Consider the following 27,639-nt stretch of genomic DNA (forward strand, 5'->3'; position numbering starts at 1 on the left):
CATTAGTTTACTTCAAATTAAATATTACCGTGTGTGAACGCTATTTAATTAGAATCAATTTAATGCGCATTATTTTACTTTGCATTAAATTTGATGTGAAGTAAAATTTAATGCGCATCTGTGTGAACGAGGCATAAGTTTCTGTATTTAATTTTTAAGACTCACATTTTTTCGGCATTCTAAATAAATGACAAGCTTTCACACTTTAACATGTTTTTCTGTTATGACTTACATGGAAACAAACAGAGCTGCAATATTGCTTGGATTCATAGCTATATAGGTTTTAACATAAAAACAATTAGTTTGTACCTGCATTTATAACAATTAAATTCTTATTCCTGGAGAATCATTTTCATTTACAAGTTATACCTCTACGTCTCTAAAAACTTAGATTTCAGATTTCAATAAAGTGCACCACAGAGGTCCATGGGCCACATCGCTCACCTAAATAGCCCACAATTAACGATTTTTCAGTGCTCCAAGTCACATCTGCTATCAGGTCACAAATTGGCGACCTAGAAATATTTCAGGTCGCCATTTTCAAATTTCTAGTCGCATGTTCAAAATTTCTACTCGACATGGTAAAAGATTTTGTAAATAAGACCTACAAGGTTTTTTTTAATTTGAATATCTTTCGAGAAAAAAATCTACACCCATGTATGCATGCGTTTTGTTTGTTTTATTTTTAAACTGAATAGAAATGTGCTGTGAAACATGCTGGATGCTAACAATTTAAGTCAAGTATTTACTTTGGCAAAAGTTGTATTGCATTGGGCCATCCTGTATATTTTACAGTACGCTTCTGGGGAAGAAAACCCAGTGTTCCACACAAGGATTTGCTTTAAAGTCCTCAATAAGTGGGCCTTCACTGCTTATACGAATAAGAGCTTCTACTTTTGTTGGATCTTTTGCTGAACAATCAGTACCAGCATCAATAAGAACACTAAATCCTGAGTTTGTAATTGTCTGTGAAAATTAGCAGGAACATGCAGTTGCCCCGCTCGACTTACTGCTAATAATGCAGTCATGGACAAAGACGTGTCTCTTACTGTTACCGTGAATAGTCACACTTTCCACATTTGAAAGATGTACACCAGGTCGTGGTGAAATCGGACAATGGGTGTCCAGAAATGGTAGACGTTGCTGTCTGATTGGCCTCACAAATTCTGCAAAACAGTTTGCAATCTCTGTATATCAACCACGAAAATTCCTTCAGCCATTAGGACTGGGGTTCTTCCTTTACTTTTGCATTTTTCTTTAGACACAGCTACGTCATCTTTAAATGCAGAACTTTCTCCATGTGATTCTTGAATTTCTTCGTTACATGCACTAGGCCGAGGCTTCTACTTTTTACTACTGATAAATCCAAAGTGCTTTAACCCTCGTTTTACCGCCATCTTGATTGCTTTCAAAGGCTGTTTTGACCGAGACTGAAAAATATTTATTCAGACTTCTGATTCCGATTACAAAATTTTACTGGATGCCCAATTTTTTTCCACTCGCAAAAATGCAACTTAAATATAATCTCTAGTCGCAAAATCGATTTTCTGGTCACATATGCGACGTTTTACTCGTAACTTGGAGCACTGTTTTTCCTATATATTTGTATGTAAAACTTTGATCCCCTATTGTGGCCCCATCCAACCCCTGGGAGCCATGATTTTTACAAACTTGAATCTGCACTATGTCAGGAAGCTTTCATGTAAATTTCAGCTTTTCTGGCCCAGTGGTTCTTGAGAAGATTTTTAAATGACCCCATTTTTGCATTTTTGTGATTATCTCCCCTTTGAAAGGAACATGGCCCTTCATTTGAACAAACTTGAAAGCCCTTTACCCAAGGATGCTTTTGGCCAAGTTTGGTTGAAATTGGCCCAGTGGTTCTGGAGAAGAAGTCGAAAATGTAAAAAGTTTACAGACAGACGGACGGACAGACGACGGACAACAGGCGATCAGAAAAGCTCACTTGAGCTTTCAGCTTAGGTGAGCTAAAAACTCTTTTGAGCTTTTGGCTACAGTATCCGAAATCTTTCTGGAATCATAAAATGGTTCAGAGCAGAAACCACAAAATCTAACCCATCGCATTCTACAATTGAATGGTGAGTTTCAACGATTTACATGTGTATACTCTGTATGTATTGACATGAAATTTGTTCAGAGAAAATAAAAATCACCTTTTCCAGTGGATGTATTTCGCTTCCTTTTCAATACAACAAATGTTATCATACATATAACCATAATAATTAGGACAAATAGGACAACAATAGCAATGGTGTTGATTCCATCATCATTAGCTGACCTGAAATGGTAAATACGTGAACTTTAAAGTTTATAAACAGTGAATTTTGTTTATACAAAGTAATGCGATTAAGGAACCTGGGATATAATTTGTTTTATCATTTACCATGCTTTACTGTTACAGTCTCTGAAATGTTCTACTTTCCCACTTGAACGGTGAGCGAACGGTGAACGCACAGTGAGCGAACGGTGAACGCACACAGAGCGAACGGTGAATGCATGCAAATTGGTGAACGGTGAGCGCACAGTGAACGCATGCAGAGTGAACGGTGAACGCAAAATGGTCTATTCATTCGGTATATATTTCGGATTTTCCCCTTGGATTGTACTTACTTTATAATCAGGTAGACACTAGAAAACTGACACGGTCAGCAAGGGCCCCACTGAGGGTTGATTATTAGAGGAAAGTGACATCTAACAAGGTATTAAATTATTCCAGAATAATTATATTACCCAGAAAGCAATTAAATTTTGATTTCAGCCGTTTGCAGATCGAGTGATGCACTAACTCGGGGTAGTTTTTATTCTATTGCAATTTGTTTACAAGTTGTGTTTCGTTGTCTGTTAGCCTACTGTAATGTTGGGATATGGGGGTTAGTTCATTTTTCTGTTTGTGTTTTTATGTCACAGAAGGGTTAGTGCCATGCCAGGCATGGCACTAACCCTTCTGTGACATAAAAACACAAACAGAAAAATGAACTAACCCCCATATCCCAACATTACAGTAGGCTAACAGACAATGAAACACAACTTGTAAACAATACAAGAGGCCCATGGGCCACATTGCTCACCTGAGTCACTTTAACACATGGAAATTTAATGAATTTCCCATTGTTATTCCATTAACTTTTCAGGAGCCATGACACCCCGGGGGCCATGATTTCAACAAACTTGAATTTGAACTATGTCATAAAGCTTCAAACTTGAATCTGAACTATGTCAGGAAACTTCGATGTAAATTTGAACTCTTCTGGCTCAATGGTTCTTGAGAAGAAGATTTTTCCTATATAAATACATATAAAATGTGGTTTCCCCTAGTGTGGCCCCACCTGACCCCCAGGGGCCATGATATGAACAAACTTGAATCTGCATTATGTCAGGAAGCTTCCATGTAAAGTTGAACTCTTCTCGCTCAATGGTTCTTGAGAAGAAGATTTTAAAAGATTTTTCCTATATAAACACATATAAATTAAATATGGTTTCTGTTGTTTATTTGTGTTTGAATGCATGGTGATCATTGTACATAGATAAAGTGGCTTTTTTATAGGATCCGAAACAGTGACATGTGAGAGAGTTGGTTGGCGGGGATTTCTACTTTCACTTTTGAGGATGCAGTAAATGGACGACAGGAGGGGAAGTTGCGCATTTCCTCATTGGATGATTTGTGTACATGTGTGGACGTGGATGTCATTTCAGTGAGTTCACTTGGATTTAAGAGGCTGCATGAGCAAAGGCACAAAGAAAATATTTTCTGAGTATAGAGTCTGAACAAAGGATATTGCATCATTCCTGTGGGGGGGGGGGGGGGGGGTGGGGTATTATCAGTTTGTGTAGAGTGTCAATTTTGTGTATTGCTTAAAGATCAGTACCAGTGCCCTAATGTTGAGTATTGGGCAGATATGTAAATTGGCACTTAGTTGGTTCATGCAGTCCTCCTTGACATTGACAGAGCTTTCCCACGGAGACTGTTTCTCCAAGTTATGCATAGAGTGTCAGTCATCTATCTGTGTATCGCAAGTACTTGGTGCAGACAGCTATCATTCTGAATCCCGTGAAAGAAGCTAGGGATATAGACTTCCTTTGGAATGACGTACATACTCAATGTTGCGTTGCTTGTGGAGAACCACGTCTTGAAGAGTGACCTTGACTTTTGACCGTGACCCCATTTTTAAAGATCAACCACCTAAGACCTTGTGGAAAAGAAAGTGATCTTGACCTTTGACCTTTACCCACTTTCAAGGTCATTCAAGGTCAACAATCCTAGAATATCATGTGACTACTCCTAAAGATGTAGATGGAGCTTTGAATTATGATAGAAAATGTCATTTTTCAGCCCCTATTTGGCCCCTGGGGCTAATATGAAAATTCCAATGCACATCTACAGGACATTGCTATTCAGCTCCTAGAATATCATGTGACTGCTCCTACAGATGTAGATGGAGTTTAAGTGACAAGCTTTATGCTAGAAAACGTCATTTTTCAGGCCCTATTTGCCCCCTGGGACCAATATGAATATTCTGAAACCTTAATCATTGCACATCTACAGGACTTTGCTATTCAGCTCCTAGAATATCATTTGGATTGCGCTGTAAATGTGGACACAGTTTTAGTGACATTAACAACCGGGACGGACGGACGGACCGGGACAAAAACAATATACCCGAACTTTCTTTAGAAAGTGCGGGTATAATTACTTCTGTTTGACTCACACTCATCCACAACAGAGTGAAACTAAATCCCATTGTAATATGGGATTCAAAATGGATAACTGGTACAAAATATGGTACAATATACTATTCGAAAAGGTTTATGAATTTGATTTATTGATGTCTTGGAAAAGGAAATTCTGACATCGGGGCTCTAAGCATTTTCAAACACATTGCAATTTGATGAGTATTCTACATTTTTAAAAACAGAAATTTATAGAATATGTCTTTACATACACTGTACATAGCTAGGTGAGAAAGTTTCCATTATTCCTATCCGTGACATACCATGTATACGCTAAAAAAATTCATAAGCAAATATCAAAATACTCACGTAGAAAATGCGGACCTTACCGTCAACAAGCGCAGTGAAACACGCCATTTAGAGATTTTCACCGAAGAAAGCTCGGTAACAGTAATGAGTAAGGCACACTCATTTGTATCTATTTTGTGACTTTCTTTATTAAAAGGAACAGTTCTCTAAGGTGTAACATGCAATTACTACATAATTTAATTTCTTGAAGCAGTTTCACTTTGCAACCGGATGTAAGAAATCTTATTTCATATTCCGATCCTGATCGAAAGTTGTTGACTAGGAATGAATTCAATATACATCTATATACTGTTATCTGCAACACGTTGCGTATACATTTTGGGGTAATAAAATCCCGAGTACATTACGATACCAAAATATACATAGAGTTCATATCCTCTCTATAAGAGATTAAACTGACAAGAAAAATTTTCTATGAATATCAAAGAAATTGCATAGAATACAGAGAGATTTATGAACAATATTGTATGCTTCTGGCGGCTTATTCCGTTATACCATTTCTCTTTGAATTAATTTGTTTCTCTTTCATATGTACATGTCTACAGTACACGACACGAGTTTTATGCGTGTTCCACGCAACGCGGTGGAACAAATTTGCCCCAAACACGGTGGACCTTTAAAATTGTCGGCACCTTTGAAGTCCTATTTCTTCCGCGCAAGCTAGACATTGAAGTCCACGGAGGATCTCCGTGTATGCCACCGCCCATCTCCGTGGATGTCACCTGTACCTCTGTCGATGCCACCGTGTGCCTCCGTGTGATAAAACAAAGAAATAATTTCCGAAATGATTCACCCAAAAAACTTTTTCTCTTGGCCAGCATGCATGCCCCCTTCCCCCCCACCCCATTAATTATTTAGAAATTAGCTATAAATCATTCAATTCTTGTAATTGTTGTTTAATGATACGTTGGTATTTTGGGTACATATCCGTATGTAGACTTCCCTGCAGGCGTTCACACCTTTTTATGAAACGCCCAAATTCTCAACATCCTGTATATAAACACCTGTGTTATTCCCACCACTCGTCGGTACATTGTTTCACGGCACATGCAGCACAATTTCACCAAATAAAAGAAGGGCCATATTGAACAACGACAATCACATGCCAGTAATTTCAATTTGATAAATAGCAGCTCAAAGAAATGTGTACCATAAGCAGTGGTTTATTTTTAACTTAAGATTTTCGTTGTAATTAGGAAGAGTTGATTAAGGTCTGCTATATACATGTTTACATTGGAGATGAATTTCATTATGTACTCAACTGTGATGCAATGTGAGCAAAGAATAAAATTTTTATCACCTATAAACAAAAACAAAAAAATTAAAAATATCTTTACTTTTAAACAAACCTTTAGAAAACTCCGTACTTTCATTAAGAAAATAATAAAATAAAATGTGCTCCCCTACCTAGAATGCCCATACTTCACATTAATAATAACACGTGTTTTTTTCCTAACTTCATTACACGCATGCATTATTTACTAAATGTATATATAACAATTTTTTGTCTTTATATTTTTGTATACCATTGCATAATGGTGATGAGATCCAATAAATTGAATTGAGTACATGTAGTCTTGAAATATCACAAAGTATACAGTTGATAACGATTGAAATAAAAATGCAGATGTTTTCTCTTTTAATCAGTGAGTCACAAACTTGTGCGTCTTCTGAATGAAAGTTGTAAAACAAACGTACTAGGTTTTGGTCAGTTTATAACATCATACGGGGGTGACATTCATCTCATCTCCGCTAGCAATGGGTTTTGGGTCATCTGTGCCTTCGTGGACGAATAATCTTGGCTAGCGAAGATGGGGGAAAAAATGCCTAGTAGATAGTCCGCTTACATTAACATGTATTATAAAGGTGAAATCGAAGAATTATATAGTAAATCCAATGATGTTGTAGTATATATATAGCATGTATTTATTTTATTTTTGACTGAGAGGGAGATAGACAGCTAAGCATGTAACATCGTTTTAGAAGGGGGGTGGGGGACTCATTCATTAGTCCTAACCCGGACCAGCCGAAAAATTTAACATGTAAAGAAATAAAAAAATATATATATCAGAATGAAAGTGGATGGATAATTAATCAGAAAGAAATTGTACTTTCAAGATTTATACTGAACGTATTAAACTTCCCGTATCTGCATACATTCATGAATATTATAATCAATGATTACCAATGCTCTCTCTCTCTCTCTCTCTCTCTCTCTGTGTGTGTTAATTGCTTTCATTATATAATGCATCTAAATTTTAAAATGATTTCATATAGCAATTAAAGATTTTAATAATCGATAGCGTATATGAATAAAAGCAAATAATCGTTAAGTCATTTCTGTTTATATTATATTAGTCTTTTTTTCATGAACTAGTTGCATAAATGACACCGAGGATTACAAACACGTAGAATCGGAGAGGATGTAATTTGAAAACTTGAAAGTTAAGGATTTAGCCTTGTAACTTTTTGTTCTGTGATTTTCCGTGCTACATTCGTAGCGATCTACCCACTGCACGATTTAAGAAATTGAAGTCGGAAGGGGGAATTGAGACAGTTTCAGACTCCTACCCCCTCCTAAGGTTTTCGTAGTCGGACAATTTAAGCACCATTTGTTGTTGTCATCTTATTGCCTGTCAAGAATTTTACACAACTTAACCGGCAACATACCCCTTCTAATATATTGAAAATTATAAATAATGTTAGCACGGGGCTCTATAAAGTTCAATCTGCAGTTTGGTCATACTTCGTCATTCGATAACTTATCTAAAATTAAAAAAAATGTTTGTCGGTTTAGCGGTACTATGATGTATGACTATAACAATGACCTGTGTATAACTTGTACATTCCATGCAAATTCGAAGGGGTTTTCGCCTTAGTAGAACAATTGGGGGTCAGCTAATCCGTGTATTTGAAATCAACAGAAGTGCTTGGCTTCTTGCGGAAAGTGTGAAATATATTGGGTCGGCGCAAGATACCCGTGATCTTAGACTAGATCTGATATCGTGCCGACCCCATATATTTCACACTTTTCATAAGAAGTCAAAACCCAAACTACCTAACCGTAATTTAGTTATAATGTGACAAAGACCCTAGGAATTTGCATGGTATATACTTATTATACAAAAATCATTACATTATCCAGACACTCCCGATTAAATTTTTTTTTTTTATGAAAACCTCTATCAATTTGAAAATACATTGAACATAAGTCTCCGTCAAATGTAATTAACTCGGGATTTTAAAAATAAATAATTCGATGGTTTGTATTTTTGCTTCTATTAATTAAGTAATAAATTAATTCCAATTTGTTAATCATCGACAATGCTCTAATTTCTATATTGGATCAAGTTATATTTGTCGAGATGCATATTAACACAATATGATGAAAGTAATTATGTTAAACAGCGCATTTGTCAGAGAGAGAGAGAGAGAGAGAGAGAGAGAGAGAGAGCGAGCACATGGTAATTATTAAATATCCCTATTACATGTTGTACATGTATGCTTTTCATTTACTGAATATATAATTCGCATTCAAAACAGGAATTGCCTGCAAGTACGCATTATTTAAACATTAAGAATTCAAGAATATTTTAATGAAGAACAAAAGATTAAAAGAAAAAATTTCAAAACCAGGTTTTCTCAAAAACATAATATATAGTGTTTGGTATCGTTGGAATTGGCTCAAAACGCTGAAAAACAATATAAGTATCAGGAGAGAAAATATTGACATTTTTCCTTTTCTTAAAATTTCACCCTTATCATGAGTATTTGGCCTGCAGCACGTTTTCAAATCTCCCTCAAGGCGCCCGTGGCCAGAACAAAGCTCTTAGCAGCTGTGTGTATTCGCAAATAACACACACTGTGGAACACGGAGGACACGGTGTATCTCCGTGGATTTTCCACCGTGGTCTTTCCACGGTGGGGTGTATAAAACTCGTGTCGTGTACTGTAGATCAACATTTTAACAAAACATGTGCCCTAATTATTATCAATATCATTTACGAAATTAAAATATTACCATCATGCTACTATAGCATCTAACATCAAGACGTTGCAGGCAACGCTCCACAGTAAAATTCCTGATTTTCCCATAGAGCATTGCAAGTAACAGGAGTATATATATAGGTTGACAATTCTTATTTTCTCGGTTAGGAATCAATATAAAATGTACATAAAGGGGAAGTTTCCCCGGGAAGAGGGTTTTCTTGGGGGTTACCATATCAGAGAAAACGAGGCTTGGTTTCTTTGGGGGGGGGGGGGGGTCAAGCCCTTCTCTATATAGAAATGTACGAGAAGTATTTCATCTTTATATTAGAGACAAACGATTCAAAAATTTCAAATTTGGGGAAAGGAGTAAATACATTTATTGACAATGTCTCTCATAAATATATAGGCGTAAATAATCAGAAATACTTGTCAAATCAATTTGATATTTGCATGCATGGGCACAATGTGTATTGAAATGTACAGTGTAGCATCAGTTTTTTTAAGAAAGAGAGAGGGGGGGGGGGGGGGGGGCTTAAGAAAAATAACAAACTTATATAGAATTCTTGTCATTAGTCAGACAAAATAAAATATATTAATAAATTGTGCTTTTGCCTAAACTTGAAATTTCGGGTGGGGGCGAGGTATTTATTAACTGAAACTGCCTCATTTTCGTACACGTACCAGCACTCATTGTTCATTCTTCGCTATATGTACATGTATAAGGGTTAAATTCATATAACTGAAGGCTCTTGTATTTTTCTCTCATTCAGAACTTCTCCCACTTTTTAATACTTAATTGTGTTTTGTAATGATAATAACAATGATGTATTCTATTCTTTGATATTGATGAGTGATCTGCAGTTTTCCTTGAATTTTCGCAGTTGATAATCCTGATATTTGCACTTTATAAATTATATTTCTGATATCTTTCACTCGTATGCACACGTTCCTTTTTCATTTTTGCCTTGTTATGAAAATCAATCCTTTGACTTTGGTGTTCTGAATGACAGTGAACGTGGTGAACGTATGGTGAATGCTTTGTGAATGGTGAACACACGGTGAGCGCAAAACTGTAAACGGAGAGCGCACGAAGAGCGCACGGTGAGCGAATGGTGAACGCACGGTGAGTAATTGGAACGTTTCAGGGACTGTACTATATCCCTATACTATACATTCAAATGAATTGCGAGAGGATAATCAAAAATCGATCATTTCGTGAAATTTTGAATTGTATAAAGAATAACCCTGTCTAATAATTGTTCAATACAGATGGTAAACAATCATTAAAAATCAGTAATTTTACACAACATCTTGGAGCAGGTGCGTAATGTCATAAAATGTTGCGTACTGGAAATGGAAATCAGCGAATGAGACAAACTATAGTTTTTGGATGCTGCTGGAGATGGACCACATCTCTTTAGAACATGGAGTATTCAAATGGCATCACGATCTGTTCTAAAGATGGAAGGACTACTACGATTCTTACAAAATCATCGTATAGCCCATGCAGGAGCAAGTTTTTCTAAACTTCTTATCTTACGGAAAAAAAATTCTGACTAAAGAATTTTGCAAGTTCTAACTTAAGATACAATGCTTCTATTTCACTAAATTACATGTGTTCCTAAGTAGTTAAAAATTCGATGATGACGAGGTTTGATGTCTTCATTTTCTCTAAAAATGTCCTGGAACACCATGAGTGCAGCCATTTTATTTAGATGAAAGGAAAAAAATTAACTTAATTAGGATAGCCCTATAGGCTATCATAAAGTACGTATCATGATTTTTTCAATGTAATTTAAGAAGTTTGATAAGACGAATATCTATCGTAAGAGAAGTTTTATGAAATCTTAAACTTAAGAAATTTAGTAAAACTCAAGCCAGATCTTCCACCAAATTGAATGAATTTTGCTTTAATTCCTTGTGTGAAATTTGCTCTGCATATAGTAATTGATTCTAATTGGATTTAACTATATTAAAGCTGAATTATGTGACAAAAATATAAATAAGTACAAGAGATTGATTTTATGAAAAACAAATGTCTCCCTGGCCCAGCTCCCTAAATTGCAAGTGCTCCAAATGAAACCTCCTCTCTTTAAAGTACTGCATGGTAGGGAGGAGAAGGTATGAGCAGGAACATAGACAATATGAACTCCAATAAGCCACTTTGAGCAGAAACATAGACAATATGAACTCCAACAAGCTACATTGGAAAAGTGTTCACAAACTATTTTACACCTAGCTTCCAACCCTCATATATACTATAAATTTTAGGATAACAATTGGATCCTCCTGTCCCTACAATATATACACATCTGAAAATGGCATTGAAATATTGCACAAAATGTCAAGTCTATCGGATAAGCCATATTAGAGGAGAAGCGTTCACAAGCTATTTTAACATCCTCCACCCCTCTTGGATCCACTCAAACTTTTAGGAAACTGATTGGATCGATCCTCCTGTCCCAAGAATATGTACATCTACAAATGGCATTGAAGCATTGTACAAAGTTTCAAATCTATTCAACAAGCCATATAGGAGGAGAAGTGTTCAAAAGATTTTGTGACAGACAGATGGACAGATTTGAAAGGGGGAGACATAATAATTATATGAATAACATATTTGCAGAGCCTTGACATTGTGAAGATAATAGTCTGCTGGATATATCCCACAGCAAGATGAAATTTTCTTTTTAACATTTAATACATACTAGTATATCCCATGGCAAGTTCATAACCTTACACCCAGGAAGCAAAATGAAATCTTTTTGTTAAGAACATATAATTGAGGGTCAGTCAGACCACACATCTGTCAAAGGATATATTATCTTCCTCATTATAATAATGTACACAATTTGTCTGCAACAATATATAGGGAGAGATAATTCTGTCATCAGTTACTGTAACTTACCCTTCAAAAGTCGTAATATTCTCAACATCCTGAGTTGACAGGGTAGGATCAGAGCTCTGCAGAGTTATTGGATTTTCTGTTGAAGACGCTTTTGTCAGATCATAACAACCAGGGTCTACAAAGAAATCAAAACCAATGTTTTCTTAACAAGATTAATCTGACTTGATTTTATTCCAGAATTATGATCATGGTCATTTTATGTTCTCTAATTTTAAGTCAGCTGATAAGCTTATTATATTTGAATCTGATGTTGAAAACTTTTACCCTCAGCAGCCTGCTTGAAGTAAATTAACTCAAATTCTAGTTTGAGGAGTCAAATTTTGAAAGATGTTTTGTCCCCCAAAACAAAGGACCAATATTCTATCTTATTTTGGTTATGTCATTTCTTTAAGGTGAGAATGACATATCTGACTGGAGTTGACTGCAAAAAAAGTTGGCTAATATGGACTCGGCCTTCAACTCAAGTTACATGTAAGAACAGTCTGAGTCAATAATTTAGACTTTGATGCTGTCATTATTTAAGACTACAGTATAACACTTGAACATCTCTAATTGAATGTTAATATCATGAGAAGCTGTCCCGTGGGGATCCGGGTCAGAATAGCTGGTCCTCAGTACCCCTTGCTTGTCGTAAGAGTAGGTGACTAAATGGGGCGGTCCTTCGGATAAGACTGCAAAAACCGATGTCCCGCGTCACAGTAGGTGTGGCACGATAAAGATCCTTCCCTGCTCAAAGGCCATAAGCGCGCGAGCATAAGGCCTAAATTTTGCAGCCCTTCACCGGCAGTGGTGACGTCTCCATATGAGTGAAATATTCTCGAGAGGGACGTACACTGTACGTTAAACAATATCTAATCAATCCTGAAATCGAAGTTATAGTCTGATCATACATATTTTACATGTGTCATCTTTGTCAATTTCAACATTGTAATTAAATTATTTATCTATATGACAAAAGAGGTGTTTTTAATTTTTTTTCTCTCAAAAGTGAAAGTTTTTTAAGGTTTAAAATTGAGGCAAATACAAGAATCTAATTAAAATTAGAGGTTAGGTCCGCTAGCATACTTGTATACATAATAAACTGAAGAATCTGTTGAACATTACCGTAGTTATAGTCATTATTTGTTTTATTCATTTATATACTTATTTGATTTATGTCTCAATCTATTTCAATCATATTTGGATTGTTTCTTTTTGTTTTGTATTGTTCAATCATATTTGGATTGTTTCTTTTTGTTTTGTATTGTTCAATCATATTTGGATTGTTTCTTTTTGTTTTGCATTGTTCCTTTTTATCCAAGATGACAGGTTCTTATTGACTGCATAGCTAATAGATGTCTATACACCCCCATGCACCCCACCCCCCACCCCCACAAGAATATGTTTCATTCTTGCTTGGCAAGAAGTTTTCTAAAATCATTTTATCTGTTATCATACACATATATAAAAAGATGTTTGTGAAACACATATGCCCCTAATAATGAGATGTTTGTGAAACACATATGCCCCTGATAATGGCCAATTCTGAAAATGGCCAAGGTCACAAGGACAAATATCTTGGTACCAATAGAAAGATCTTGTCACAAAAAATGCTCATGTGCAATATGAAAGCTCTAATATTTATCATTTAGAAGTTATGACCAATGTCAATTTTTTACAAAGTAGGTCAAATGTCAAGGTCAAAAGGTTTAGTACCAACAGGAAGGTCTTGTAACAAGGAATACTCATGTGAAATATCAAAGCTCTATCACTTACTGTTCTAAAGTTATTAGAAGGTTAAAGTTTTCAAAAAGTAGGTCAAACTCCAAGGTCAAGGTCACAGGTAAAAAATGTTGGTACCCACGGAAAGGTCTTGTCATAAGGAATACTCATGTGAAATATCAAAGCTCTATCACTTACTGTTCAAAGGTAATTAGCAAGGTTAAAGTTTCAGACAGAATTACAGAATGACAGACAGGACAAAAACAATATGCCCCCCCCCCCCCCCCCCTTTCGATCTCGGGGGCATAAAAATGTACCTAGCTATACATATAGCAAACTAAAGGTTTATTTAACATCTGTCTTTGAGAAGAGGCCTGGAATATATAAATTGCCCATGTATTTTAATGCGACCATTTCATTTTCAGTTTGAACGAATTCAATAGAGCAGTGAATCTATAAAAGTTGAATAATCAATATTCCATGATGATACAATTTTTACATCTTTTTCTTTTATTTCTAAAGTTAAAAAAACATTCATTTGTTTTATCCCAATGTGTTCACATGTCATTGAGCTAATAAGTAAAAATAGATTCAAAAATAGGGCACCGCCAAACTGGTACATGATACGCCCGCATACATTATTGACCCAGGAATTTGAACAAGTAAGAAAGGATTATCCACAAAAGGATTTCGTCGGAGTTGCAATAACAATTGAATGTATTTTGCATTGAACAAATCCAAGTCCAAGGACCCTAACTCCTTCAATAATAGTGGTGCAGCATTCCCCTTGTAATATGCACATCTCCACATTGTGATCTTCCTTTGTACTAAATTTCATTGAAATCCTCCAAAAGGTTTCAAAGGAGTTGTGAAGACAAGGTACTTGCATAAAATAAATCTAAGTCCAAGGGCCCGAACTCCTTCAAAAATAGTGGGACAGCATTCCCCTTGTAATATGTACATCTCCACATTGTGATCTTTCTTTGTACCAAGTTTCATCAATATCCTCAAAGGGTTTAGGAGGAGTTGTGAAGACAAAGTATTTTGAATAGAAAAAAATGAAGTCCAAGGGCCAGTGCTTTAAGCTAACTTTTTATGTCACCAGTCCAGCCGGACTGATGGGGTATAATTTCAACCAGTCCGCAGAAAAATTTACCAGTCCAACAGAGTCATTTAATTGATAGTAGTATCATCAATATGTCAAGAGTGAATTGACCATGTGACCTAAATATCAATATGGGTCATCTACTCCTTATGCTGTACCAGTGTACCAAGTTTGGTGTCAATCAAGCAAATAATTCTTAAAATATAGGAGACAATATATTACTATGTCCAGTTCAACGATTGACTTTTGACCTCAAAATCAATATGGGTCATCTTCTCCTGAAGATGTACCAGTGTACTAAGTTTGATGTCCGTCAAGCAAAAGGGTTATCAAGATATTGAGTGGACAGTATATTACGATGTTCAGTTTGACCTTTGACCATGTGACCTCAAAATCAATAGGAGTCATCTCCTCCTGAATATACACCACTGTACTAAGTTTGATGTCTGTCAAGCAAAGGGTTCTCAAGATATTGAGCGGACATTATATTCCTATGTCCAGAGTAGATTGACCCTTGACCTTTTGACCTGAAAAACAATAGGGGTCCTCTTCTACTCATAACCAACCCACATATGAAATATCATTATCCTCAAGTGAAAGGTTCTCATGAGACCGACCGACCGACAGTTGCAAAACAATATGCCCCCTCTTTTTTCAAAAGGGGGCATAAAAATTTAAAAGATATATGACTAATTTGGACCCATCCTAAAGTCAAAATCCTGGGTTGTGAAATTCACCATATTTGAACATCTTTTTCTGCTATTCCTTAGTATGCATTTAGATTTTATACAGTAACAGCAAATTCACGCATAAACACTATATAACAAGTTTGGACCCAGCCTAGGGTCAAAACCCCTACCCCGGGGATCATGAAATTTACAATTTTGGTAGAAGCCTTCCTGCTTTACATTTTAATGCATTTAGTTTTTCTTAAACATATGTGGTTCTAGAGAAGAAGATTTTTAAAAATTTGTCAATTATGGGCTGTTTTTGCCCCACCCCTAAGGTCCTGGGGTGCAGGAATCCTGAAATTTACAATTTATGTCCCCCTATATTTAATAACTGACCATTTTGGCCCCACTCTGGTACCAAATATCCTACCCCTGGGATCATCAAATTTCCAATTTTGTTAAAGGACTTAGCTATAGTCTACCTGTTCTTTCTAAATATCTATTTAGTTTCAATTTAGGATCTATACCACTAAAGACACATAAACACTATATAACAAGTTTGGCCCCGCCCTGGGGTCAGAACCCCTACCCCGGGGATCATGAAATTTACAACTTTGGTAGAGACATTCCTGCTCTACATCACTATACATTTATTTTTCTTACACGTGTGCAGGTTGTCGAGAAGAAGATTTTTGAAAATTGGTCAATTTGGGCAGTTTTTGCCCCACCCCTAGGGCTCAAGGGGTGCTGGAGTCCTGAAATTTACAATTTTTGTCCCCCTTGTCCCATTGATGCTTCATACCAAATTTGAAAAGAATTGGAAAGGTAGTTATTAAGAAGCAGTTAAAAATGTTCAATTGTTAACACACGTCGGGCGACGTACGACGACAACCAATTGCAATAGCTAGGTCACCCGAGTTTACTCAGGTGACCTAAAGAGGATGATCATTAGGATTATGAGATATACTTTATTTATGCTTACAATTCTGTGGACATATATGTAGCTCAAATTTTCTCTGTCCCAATCTTTAAAGCTTAATTACTATAAGTAGAGTATTTAGTTGCAAATATGGCATTGTTTAGGCGTTTTCTTTTTAATGAACAATTTATTCATCTTGACTGAAGGTATACTGTCCCACATAGTCAGCTGAGTACTAAACTAAATGCATCTCTGACACAGATGAGCTCAGATGTCTCCAAACTGATGTATTTATAGGCACTTACACTTGTATGCCTCTGTTGAAGGATATCCTGATGTATTCATAGACACTTACACTTGTATGCCTCTGTATTTATAGACAATTACCCTTGTATGCCTCTGTAGAAGGATATCCTGATGTATTTATAGACACTTACACTTGTATGCCTCTGTATTTATAGACACTTACACTTGTATGCCTCTGTAGAAGGATATCCTGATGTATTTATAGACACTTACACTTATATGCCTCTGTATTTATAGACACTTACACTTGTATGCCTCTGTAGAAGGATATCCTGATGTATTTATAGACACTTACACTTGTATGCCTCTGTATTTATAGACACTTACACTTGTATGCCTCTGTAGATGGATATCCTTAATGTATTTATAGACACTTACACTTGTATGCCTCTGTAGATGGATATCCTTGAGGACATGGCCTGTCTGTGAATTTAGTACAATCTGTACTGCGACTCTGCTGAATTCTGTTGGCACTGTAGCTGTATTCAGTACAATGACCTGCAAAGTTCAAAAAGGCAAATTACTGTTTTAATGTACATGTAATTATTAAGGTCTTCCGTAACAACGGAAGACCTTCTACTGATTGTGCTGGTTAAGATTATTCTTATTATTATTTTTTTTTTTTTTTCCTAGACGCTAACTTTGAAGCTTCATATCTCGCTCATTTCTGGATGGATTTTGCTCAAATTTTCAGGGTTTATAAACTTTACAGAACAATTTTCAAATCATGTACTACGTTTCAGAAATTCCCTTCTGTTCACGAGTTATTTCCCTTTGAATGAAATTTTAGGGGCTTTAGTTTCCAGACAAAGGCTCCGAGACTGTATAAGCTTGAGCAGAAAATGCATTGAAAATGAAAAGTAGGAGCATTGTAGTTGTGCACATCGTTTTTTGTTTTTTGATTACAGCGTTCGAAATGGTGGTTGACAGGGTTCAAAAATTAGGACGTCTAAAGGAGCAAAAAATTACACATATTTTCCTTTGTATCTTTTAAACTAGAAATATTTTGTTAAGAAGTGTAGAACAAAAGTTGTGCAAAATGTTAAGAGCTTTCTTTTGATATCCCTAAAAAGGGGCTGGCCCCTTCAATTAGAGATCTGGGAATCTTCAAAGTTTTCGCTTTATAACTTAAAAACGGTAAATATTTCGATATGGCTTTCGCTGGAAAAGTTGTTCTTTAACATCTTCTTGATCTCATAAACATAATATTTTGCTCGAGTATTGTGTTATATATGAGTAAACAGCTTGACCCGAAAACAGGTAACCGTATCATTAGGTGGGTGAAGGGGGAAAAATATGTGTAACTTACTTCGGCACGTGCCCCTGGTGTGAAATTCATACGTGACTTCTGTGTGCACTGTGTACATAATATACCTACATGTATTTACGAAGATAGATATGAAAATTTAATAAAATATTCAAGATATGAGAGCAATTTATTTGATTTGTATGTATAAACAATTCAAACTTGATGAATTTTTCTCTTCAGTCTGAATATTATGCTATCATAATTTTGTTGTATGATAAAATATTGGTAACAGCTATAAACCATTATTGTATGTCTTGAGCCATAAATTTCATAAATTTAAATAGTAATTTTTTGTTCATTATTGGGACTGAAAAGTTAAATGCTGAAAGAATTTAATCCCACATACACGCGCGCCTCAAAAGACTGATTCGTGGAATGAGATCATACGCATGTACTTGAGTAGTATAAATTTATTAAACACCTAGCTAACGATAAAAATTTATAGTACACCTTTATAGCTTTATTTCAATGATATATATTAAATTCTCAAACTATTTCATAAGTACATACGAGAAGTCAGAATCGCCAGCGTAGCCAAACTACTTATATCGTTACAGTATACTTATCTTCCTGTCACAGTACAGTTGATTATTTTCTTTCTAAAACTTATCTTGTATTCGTCTTTTGTAAAATCACTGGATATTAAGTATTTCAAATAAATTTTCCCGGGGTGATGTTACGTATAACATATCAAGAGGAAATGAAGGCGAAAGTTAGATCCCACACACACATACTCATGTATGGTTCCTGTATTTTCATGTTAACTAGGCTGCATTAGGACCTGACCCAAGGACATATGGTCAAGTTTAAGGTTTTTATGTCACACAGCTCCGACGGAAGACCTCTCGTTGCTTTGCAACGAGCTTGGCTCTAGTTAATTAAGCTATCCTTTCAAAAACTTCTTTTAAATCAGTTTTAGATGTCTTGAGAAAAGGTACACTTCTAAATACTACTAGTCGTGAAGCTGAAGGGGACAATACAATAGAACAGATCTACTTCACACTGTCACAGAGAGGCAAAGGATACACTTATAGACTATGTAGTGAGAAGTACTTGGAGGAATCAGCCACATTTATCACCAAAACACTTACATATTAAACTTTAGGTTTCAAAAGTATTGTTATGAATCTTAATAGTTAAGAAAGACAGCCAAGAAGCACAAGTCATATTCTAACAAGCAGAATGCCTTTCATATTTTGATGACTATAAGAGAAAATGAATGCTACATTATAACATATAAATACATTTTTGTACAAACTATATCTATATACAGTTTATTTTGAACCAAAAGTAACACATACAATATCATCGATTTGTTGTTACACAAGCACTTATAACTTGATTGATTTTGATAAGTCAATTATTAAAGGGAGGAAATCCTGGATAAAGGTGGAATGGCAAATGTTATTTATAAGTTTGAGAGAATGCAAGATAGACTTCGACACATCTTGGAAAACAAATACTATTGGAAGGAATACTAATTGTCAGCACATTTACAAATTATGCACTATATGTGTTATTTGGATTCTCATTCAGAAAAACTGAAAGGCAAACTGCAAGAGGAATTACTATCTATATATACAAATGAGGATGTCCTTATTTCCTGGGGAAAATTTAAGGTTGTAACTAAATATGGTGCAGGAGAGTGGTTGCTAAGCTCCTTTAAAAAGCAATACATGCCACATGCAACCAATATCTATATAAACACATGCATTGGATTATACCGTATAAGTAAAATTTTAACGAGGATTTAATTTTGGCATTATTGGTGACAGAGTTGAGGTCACTAAAATTGAATATTGCTAATGTTTATTCCATATCAAGGTCAGCTTACTTTTTCTACCCACTTAAACATACAGTATATATATATTATTACTATAGTAACTTGATCCGAAGAGTCCGATCACATCAAGTTGACAGCCTAATTCAAAGTCTTTAGCATCTTAAGCAATGTCATCTTTCAATATTGATTGCATCAAATGTCAAGATTTGGCACCTATATATAGTCATGTGCGCATGGACTTGACTATTATAACATTCATGCATGTACATACAGTTCAGTACCTGATTTAGCTATGAATAGCTGCATGAAGAGCTAAGTGCACAAGTTAAAATGGTGACCCTTACCATAAGATACGAACCAAGAATATTGAGGTATAATAAGGAAGGAACTATCTCGGCGAAATGATAACCAAGAATATCGAGTTCTGGATCATATGGATTAATTTAAACAAAACTCTCCACAAGACTAGGAGGCCACAATACAAGCATTATTCGTTTGGCCTCAAAACCATAAAAAAGGAACAGACTTTCAAGAAAATTTTGATTTTGAACACTTCTTTTCTTATATCAAAAAACACGAATTGGAAGTTGTACGTAAATCTGCAATTCAAGACCTATGTCTGATTAAAGTATTTGTCTGGAGAGTTCATATGAATTGTCATATTAGCATAACTGCACCATTTCTGAAAGTTATGCATTAAATAATTTGACCCCGTCTTTCAGTACTTTCAGTACTTTGATCAAATAAAGGGGCAAAATTCGTGTGATTAACAGATTCGATATATATTTTCAATGATATGTTGCTTTTGCAATAATGCGCTTGAAATGTTAAATTAATGAAGTGATTAATTACACAATCAGCAATTGAGTTTTGTTGACTGAGGCAGTCAGAAGTCAGACTTTTACAGTCTTTACATCAGACCACTATCCTGATCCAGATGAAAATAAAACGCAACAATATGAAAATTGATTTCCTTCACACCTATAGATCAAAGGTTTTATTAATACAAAATTCTAACTTGATTGTTAGTTTAATTGTCAATCTGAAACTACATTGAAAGTTTCAAATGAATCCTCACAAACATAACAGTAAAAAGTCAGAACAAGAGTACCACAAACGGTACATAATACGCCCGTGAAATGCTTACATAGGGTGTTTTTCTTGTGCTATAATTTGTATAACTTTGCTTCAGGTAGTATCAGCCATCATGAGGCTGTGACAAACTTTCATATGAACAAAGGGTCTTAGCTTAAAAATCGAGATTTCCTAAAAATGAACCAATTAAGTTCAACAACCTGTAATTTTTTCAAAAATGGAAGAAAATCAAAATCCTTCCCCTGATGCACATCTTCAATAACCATACAAACACTCCACAAAATAAGATCCTCACTTGAAAACTGTGGGAGGAGTTGGGCAGACAAATTATGTACCCTCCATAGAATATTAATTTCCAAATAGACTTAGTTCAACAACCTGTAATTTTTTCAAAAATTGTAGAAAATCAAATCCATCCCACATGCACATCTTCAATACCCATACAAACACTCCACAAAATAAGAAGGCTCTCACTTGAAAACTGTGGGAGGAGTAGGGCGGAAAAATTATGTACCCTCCATATAATAATTATTTCCAAATAAAGGGGCAAAACTCCTGGAAAAAAGATCGAAATGGATCAAAATTGCAATATTATCTAGAGTGACCCACAAAGAAGCTACACAGCAAGTTTCAGCATGCTATGTGAAAGGGAAATTAAATTATAAAGAGAAAACCCCGAACGGACGGACGGACAGACAGACGGACGGATGTACAGACATCGCTGTACCATAATACGTCCCGTCTAAAGACGGGCGTATAAAAACCAATGAGACAGACTGACTGACAGACAGAGGAAGGACAGATATACATGTAGAAGAAACTATAGTTCCCTTCGGTTTTACAAACTAGTAGATAACTAATATCATAAATAAATTTTACATACCCAAGAAAATGAACCTCCTATAAGCACAGACTTCTATTGTTTCATTAACAAACGGATTAATGACACAATGATACTCAAGCTTTTCAGGTTGACTACACTGGTCTGCATAAGCTGAACAGTTTTTCCTTTCGGCAGCTTTGCTCCATCCTTCCTCAGTGACTGGACAGTCTATGGCTCTCTGTACTGTGGCTCTTGATATAAGACAGGAATCAGAGTTGGCTCTCAATGTCTACAAATGAAACAATAAATAACATTGTATTATTCTTAGGAAATAATAATAAATAACAAGAGGTACTGTGAGCAATGCTCACTAAGAATACCCCCCGCTTACCCCAATCTCCCAAAGGGGTGTTGGTAATAGGTATAAACTACCTCTTTTCTGAGTGTAAAAAACAAATGGCATGACAAACCGAACCATATTGCTACTTCGATGTCCAGTGCGCTTGACCTTTGACCTTTTGACCCCAAAATCAATAGGGAACATCTTCATCCCATGGGTAGTCCATATGTATGATATGGTGACTGTAGGTGGAAAGGATAACACTTTAGAGCCCGGAAACCATATTGCTACTTCGATGTCCAGTGCGCTTGACCTTTGACCTTTTGACCCCAAAATCAATAGGGAACATCTTCATCCCATGGGTAGTCCATATGTATGATATGGTGACTGTAGGTGGAAAGGATAACGCTTTAGAGCCCGGAAACCATATTGCTACTTCGATGTCCAGTGCGCTTGACCTTTGACCTTTTGACCCCAAAATCAATAGGGAACATCTTCATCCCATGGGTAGTCCATATGTATGATATGGTGACTGTAGGTGGAAAGGATAACGCTTTAGAGCCCGGAAACCACATTGCTACTTCGATGTCCAGTGTGCTTGACCTTTGACCTTTTGACCCCAAAATCAATAGGGAACATCTTCATCCCATGGGTAGTCCATATGTATGATATGGTGACTGTAGGTGGAAAGGATAACGCTTTAGAGCCCGGAAACCACATTGCTACTTCGATGTCCAGTGCGCTTGACCTTTGACCTTTTGACCCCAAAATCGATAGGGAACATCTTCATCCCATGGGTAGTCCATATGTATGATATGGTGACGGTAGGTGGAAAGGATAATGCTTTAGAGCCCGGAAACCATATTGCTACTTCGATGTCCAGTGCGCTTGACCTTTGACCTTTTGACCCCAAAATCAATAGGGAACATCTTCATCCCATGGGTAGTCCATATGTATGATATGGTGACTGTAGGTGGAAAGGATAACGCTTTAGAGCCCGGAAACCATATTGCTACTTCGATGTCCAGTGCGCTTGACCTTTGACCTTTTGACCCCAAAATCAATAGGGAACATCTTCATCCCATGGGTAGTCCATATGTATGATATGGTGACTGTAGGTGGAAAGGATAACGCTTTAGAGCCCGGAAACCATATTGCTACTTCGATGTCCAGTGCGCTTGACCTTTGACCTTTTGACCCCAAAATCAATAGGGAACATCTTCATCCCATGGGTAGTCCATATGTATGATATGGTGACTGTAGGTGGAAAGGATAACGCTTTAGAGCCCGGAAACCACATTGCTACTTCGATGTCCAGTGTGCTTGACCTTTGACCTTTTGACCCCAAAATCAATAGGGAACATCTTCATCCCATGGGTAGTCCATATGTATGATATGGTGACTGTAGGTGGAAAGGATAACGCTTTAGAGCCCGGAAACCATATTGCTACTTCGATGTCCAGTGCGCTTGACCTTTGACCTTTTGACCCCAAAATCGATAGGGAACATCTTCATCCCATGGGTAGTCCATATGTATGATATGGTGACGGTAGGTGGAAAGGATAATGCTTTAGAGCCCGGAAACCATATTGCTACTTCGATGTCCAGTGCGCTTGACCTTTGACCTTTTGACCCCAAAATCAATAGGGAACATCTTCATCCCATGGGTAGTCCATATGTATGATATGGTGACTGTAGGTGGAAAGGATAACGCTTTAGAGCCCGGAAACCATATTGCTACTTCGATGTCCAGTGCGCTTGACCTTTGACCTTTTGACCCCAAAATCGATAGGGAACATCTTCATCCCATGGGTAGTCCATATGTATGATATGGTGACGGTAGGTGGAAAGGATAATGCTTTAGAGTCCGGAAACCATTGCGTCTACAGACGGACGGACGGACAGACGGACAACCCGATTCCAGTATACCCCCCCCACAACTTGTTGCGGGGGGTATAATAATACCATATTTATATAGCACCCTTTTCATACACTATGTACGCTCAAAGGTGCTTTACAATGCATATATACCTTACTACAGAATGTTATACACATAATACATAGAAAATAAATAAAACATGAAAAAGCAATGATATAAAAGGCGTTATCACATGTAAACAGTCCGTAGCTGTACCTATCCTGATTGTACATATAAAACATGAAAACACAAGATACGTACCATAAATATGCTAGATAAGAATAAACATCAGTTTCAGGGCGTATCAAAATAATAATGAAATACACACACACACACGCACAGCATATAATGTCTCAGTTATAATACATTAAAACATAGATCGATTTTTTTTTATAAAACATCACAAAAAGGAAGACAAAATTCGATGATGGTCATGATAGTATACAAAGTTTTGTGAATAAAGGTGTAAAAAGATGAACTAAACTTCACTAAAATTAAGATGTACATGTATATCTGGAGATTTCACACCCTTCAATTATATTTGACATTGCACTATAGGTATAACAGCTTGGAGGATTAGAGGGGGGAGGAATCAATCTGAACTCAGATATCTTCTACTCAGATTTCAGAATGACTTGTCATTCACTGGGTGTAGGTATTATAAACTTTTTACTTTTATATGTAATACCCTGGATCTAATTACAGTTACACTGTACTGTAAGATATTTGATCAGCTACTCCAGACAAGAGTGTGATACGTCGCTACCAGATCTTAAAGAGATTTGACAATAGGATCATGAGATACAATTTCCACACAAAATAAATGCATAATGGAGACACAATTTCCACACAGGATTTGGTTTGTGCTAATAAGATTATTTTGATATATAAAGTTCTACTGTACAGTCAATTGTGATTTATTCTGTTGAATAGCTTTACCTATAAATTCCAAAAATAATTGAAAGACCTTTGTAATTTGCAGGATCAACTTTATCACTTTCTTATGAAGCATGTACTGATAAGCTGATAGTCCAGATAGATAGGAATTTGCTGTCCTTGAAATCTAGACCTAATTCTTTGGGTTAAATTTTACTTTTAGGTTTTACAGACATTTGTTTTTGTAGAAGTTTTGTTTTATTTGGTATCACAATCACACAAAATCTCATTGAAAGAACTGACAGCCAATATTTACAATGTGTAAATTATGTTCTTAAGAAATCATTACTTTTTTGTTGACAGTCATTGCTGATAAGATTGTTATGTAATTATTTAGATAGCATAATTGTTTCATAAGTATTTAGCAATTGGTGAAAATAAATCTATATCAATTGCTATTCTGTTGTACAAAGAAAGATATCATCAAAGAGCAGCTTATCAAACAATGATCAGAGAAAGGAGTAAAATTGTGTACTTTAAAACACAGTTAAAGTATATAAAGGTTACAAAATACATATATGTACTGATAGGTGCAGTCAACAACACTGCATGCATCCATTGAATCTAATACATGTGCAGTTACACTCTAAATCACCATATTTCTCTACCATTTAAAGGGACTGGTTCACGATTTTTGAACAAAATATTTTTTATTTTTGATGTTAAACATTAAAAATATAACTCATTTGATATTGACGACCAAAATGTTGACCTTCTAAATGCAAGAATAAAAGCTATATTCTAGACTTAAATCTGTGTTACGTAAACAAAGACTCGAGTCTTTTTATGTATACAAACAAACTGGTGAAATATGGAATTTGTAATATATAGCATCTTAATTCTGCATAGTCACAAAATTTTACTTTTAGATGACACATTTTACACAAAGAATGCTTGAAATGTGAAAGATATAATAAACTTAGATCGATATCCATTTCTTTTGAAAATTTCGTAAACAATAACATACCGCAATCTTTGTTTACAAACAAATAATGAACTCTCTAAAATGAGCTTCTGTGATAATGTATAACCTTAATTTTTATGTGAAACCTTTTAAACATGTTAGATAGTAGATTTGGATCATTAAAAGTGAAAAATAAAATTTGGGGGAAAATCGTGAATCAGTCCCTTTAAGATATAAACCAGTTTCTTTGCATTATAAGTTCTAAAAAATATTTACCACTATTATAAGTACCCTTGGTAGATAAGTATCATATAAAATCTTATGATCTGACATCAGTTACAGGGTGAACTGGGTCATCAGGACAAAGTCTGGAGAAGTGTTGGTATAAGCATTAATGAAATCACCTTGAACAATCATTGTAGCCTAAATTACTTAACAATATCAGACAGCAATTGCCCGTTTAAGATTTCTGAAACACATTTTTCAGCTGAAAAGCTCCACACCCTTATTTATGATATATGGTGAAACAGGTCGTTTCCCGATTTATATTAATGTGTATAGTAGAATGATTTTATGCTGGGTTAAATTATTGCCAGGTTGTGACTTTAAACTTAATGTACATGCAGTACTTTTTAAATTTTTGCATACACAATATCTTAAGGGTACTGTTAAAAACCCCTGGTTTGAATGTATTCATAAAATTTTAAACATGTGTGGACTTTCAAATATATGGCATCAACAATAAGAGAACATAAATGAATAATGGATAACAAATACCGTCAAACAAAGACTTAAGGTCTGGATCAATTTATTCAAACATGGTCAAGCAATATGTTCAAATCATCTAAAGGTAAAATATTATATATATACCTAAAAGGTAGACTTTGCAGACTTGAAAGATATTTAGAAAAAATTGTCCAAAAAATAGAACTATTCTTCTTAAATTTTGCACCACAAATCACTATCTTCCAGAAGAGACTGACAGATGGATTAGTATTCCATATAATGAAGGATTTTGTTTTGTGTAACAAATCAAAAATTGCAGATGAATTCCATTATATAGCTTTGTCAAATATTAGAAAAGAATACTTACACAGTAGGTACTATACAAGACCTAATGTTATTAAATTTCATGAAATTATGTCAACCAGTAAGGTTAAAACACTTAAAAAACTCTGTATGTTTATTTAAAAAATCTATCAATAATTAGTCCTCGATCCTTAACATATTTTGTAAATACTTTTTCACTACATAAGGTATATTTTTACATACTCTGACCTTATATTCTTACTCAAACATATGTTTATCTAATGCACCTCATGTACCATGTATGTGATAAATGAACTTGAACATGGCAATAGAATATTCTTTTAAAAGTTGAAGAACTTGCAATCTAACTTGACCCAAATGATATCTGGATTAGACTTAGATGTGGAAAGTCTTTAAATACATTTGTACCTTTGAAAATGTTGTTTTTAGCAAAATCTTTAATGCCACCAGAATTATGTCTGGCTTTTTTGTGTGTCTGCCTATTTCTATATACAGTCAACTAACTGAAAACCAGGCAGAGTAACATCTAGGACACTTGACCATGTTTCAACAAAACTCAACATGTCAAAATTAGAAACGTAACTAAGAAAATGTGGATCATTAATATATTACAATTTACAGAGGTAAGACAGCTATAGGCCTCAATTTTTAATCCACAGCAAATTTCAACATGGGTTGAAACAAACTTATAAAACTTACAACAAATACAGTAATTATTAAAGTTGAAAATCTGAAAAAGTTTAAAGACTATACAGAAACAATAACTGTTGATGGCATTATAGAAAGAAATCAAATGAATAAGAAACAAACAGTCTTAAGCTCTTGC

At 35.4% G+C, this 27,639-nt stretch overlaps 1 protein-coding gene across 4 annotated transcripts in view; it reads right to left on the reverse strand.

Moving 5' to 3' along the window:
• LOC125651149 (uncharacterized) overlaps positions 1 to 27,639 on the reverse strand; it is an 84,022-nt gene that overhangs the window by 55,411 nt on the left and 972 nt on the right. For all 4 annotated transcript variants that reach the window (XR_008800931.1, XM_056157983.1, XM_056157985.1 and 1 more), the window contains exons 2-5: positions 21,726 to 21,954; positions 17,034 to 17,153; positions 11,954 to 12,068; positions 2,172 to 2,296 (exon numbers count right to left, since the gene is read on the reverse strand). Coding sequence is in view for 3 of the 4 variants with exons in the window: in XM_056157983.1 (XP_056013958.1) it covers positions 2,172 to 2,296; positions 11,954 to 12,068; positions 17,034 to 17,153; positions 21,726 to 21,954 (589 nt within the window). In the remaining variant the exon portion in view is untranslated. The remainder of the gene's footprint in view (positions 1 to 2,171; positions 2,297 to 11,953; positions 12,069 to 17,033; positions 17,154 to 21,725; positions 21,955 to 27,639) is intronic.

Source organism: Ostrea edulis, chromosome 3, assembly GCF_947568905.1.
Source record: "Ostrea edulis chromosome 3, xbOstEdul1.1, whole genome shotgun sequence".
In the NCBI taxonomy this organism is placed as follows: Eukaryota; Metazoa; Mollusca; class Bivalvia; order Ostreida; family Ostreidae; genus Ostrea; species Ostrea edulis.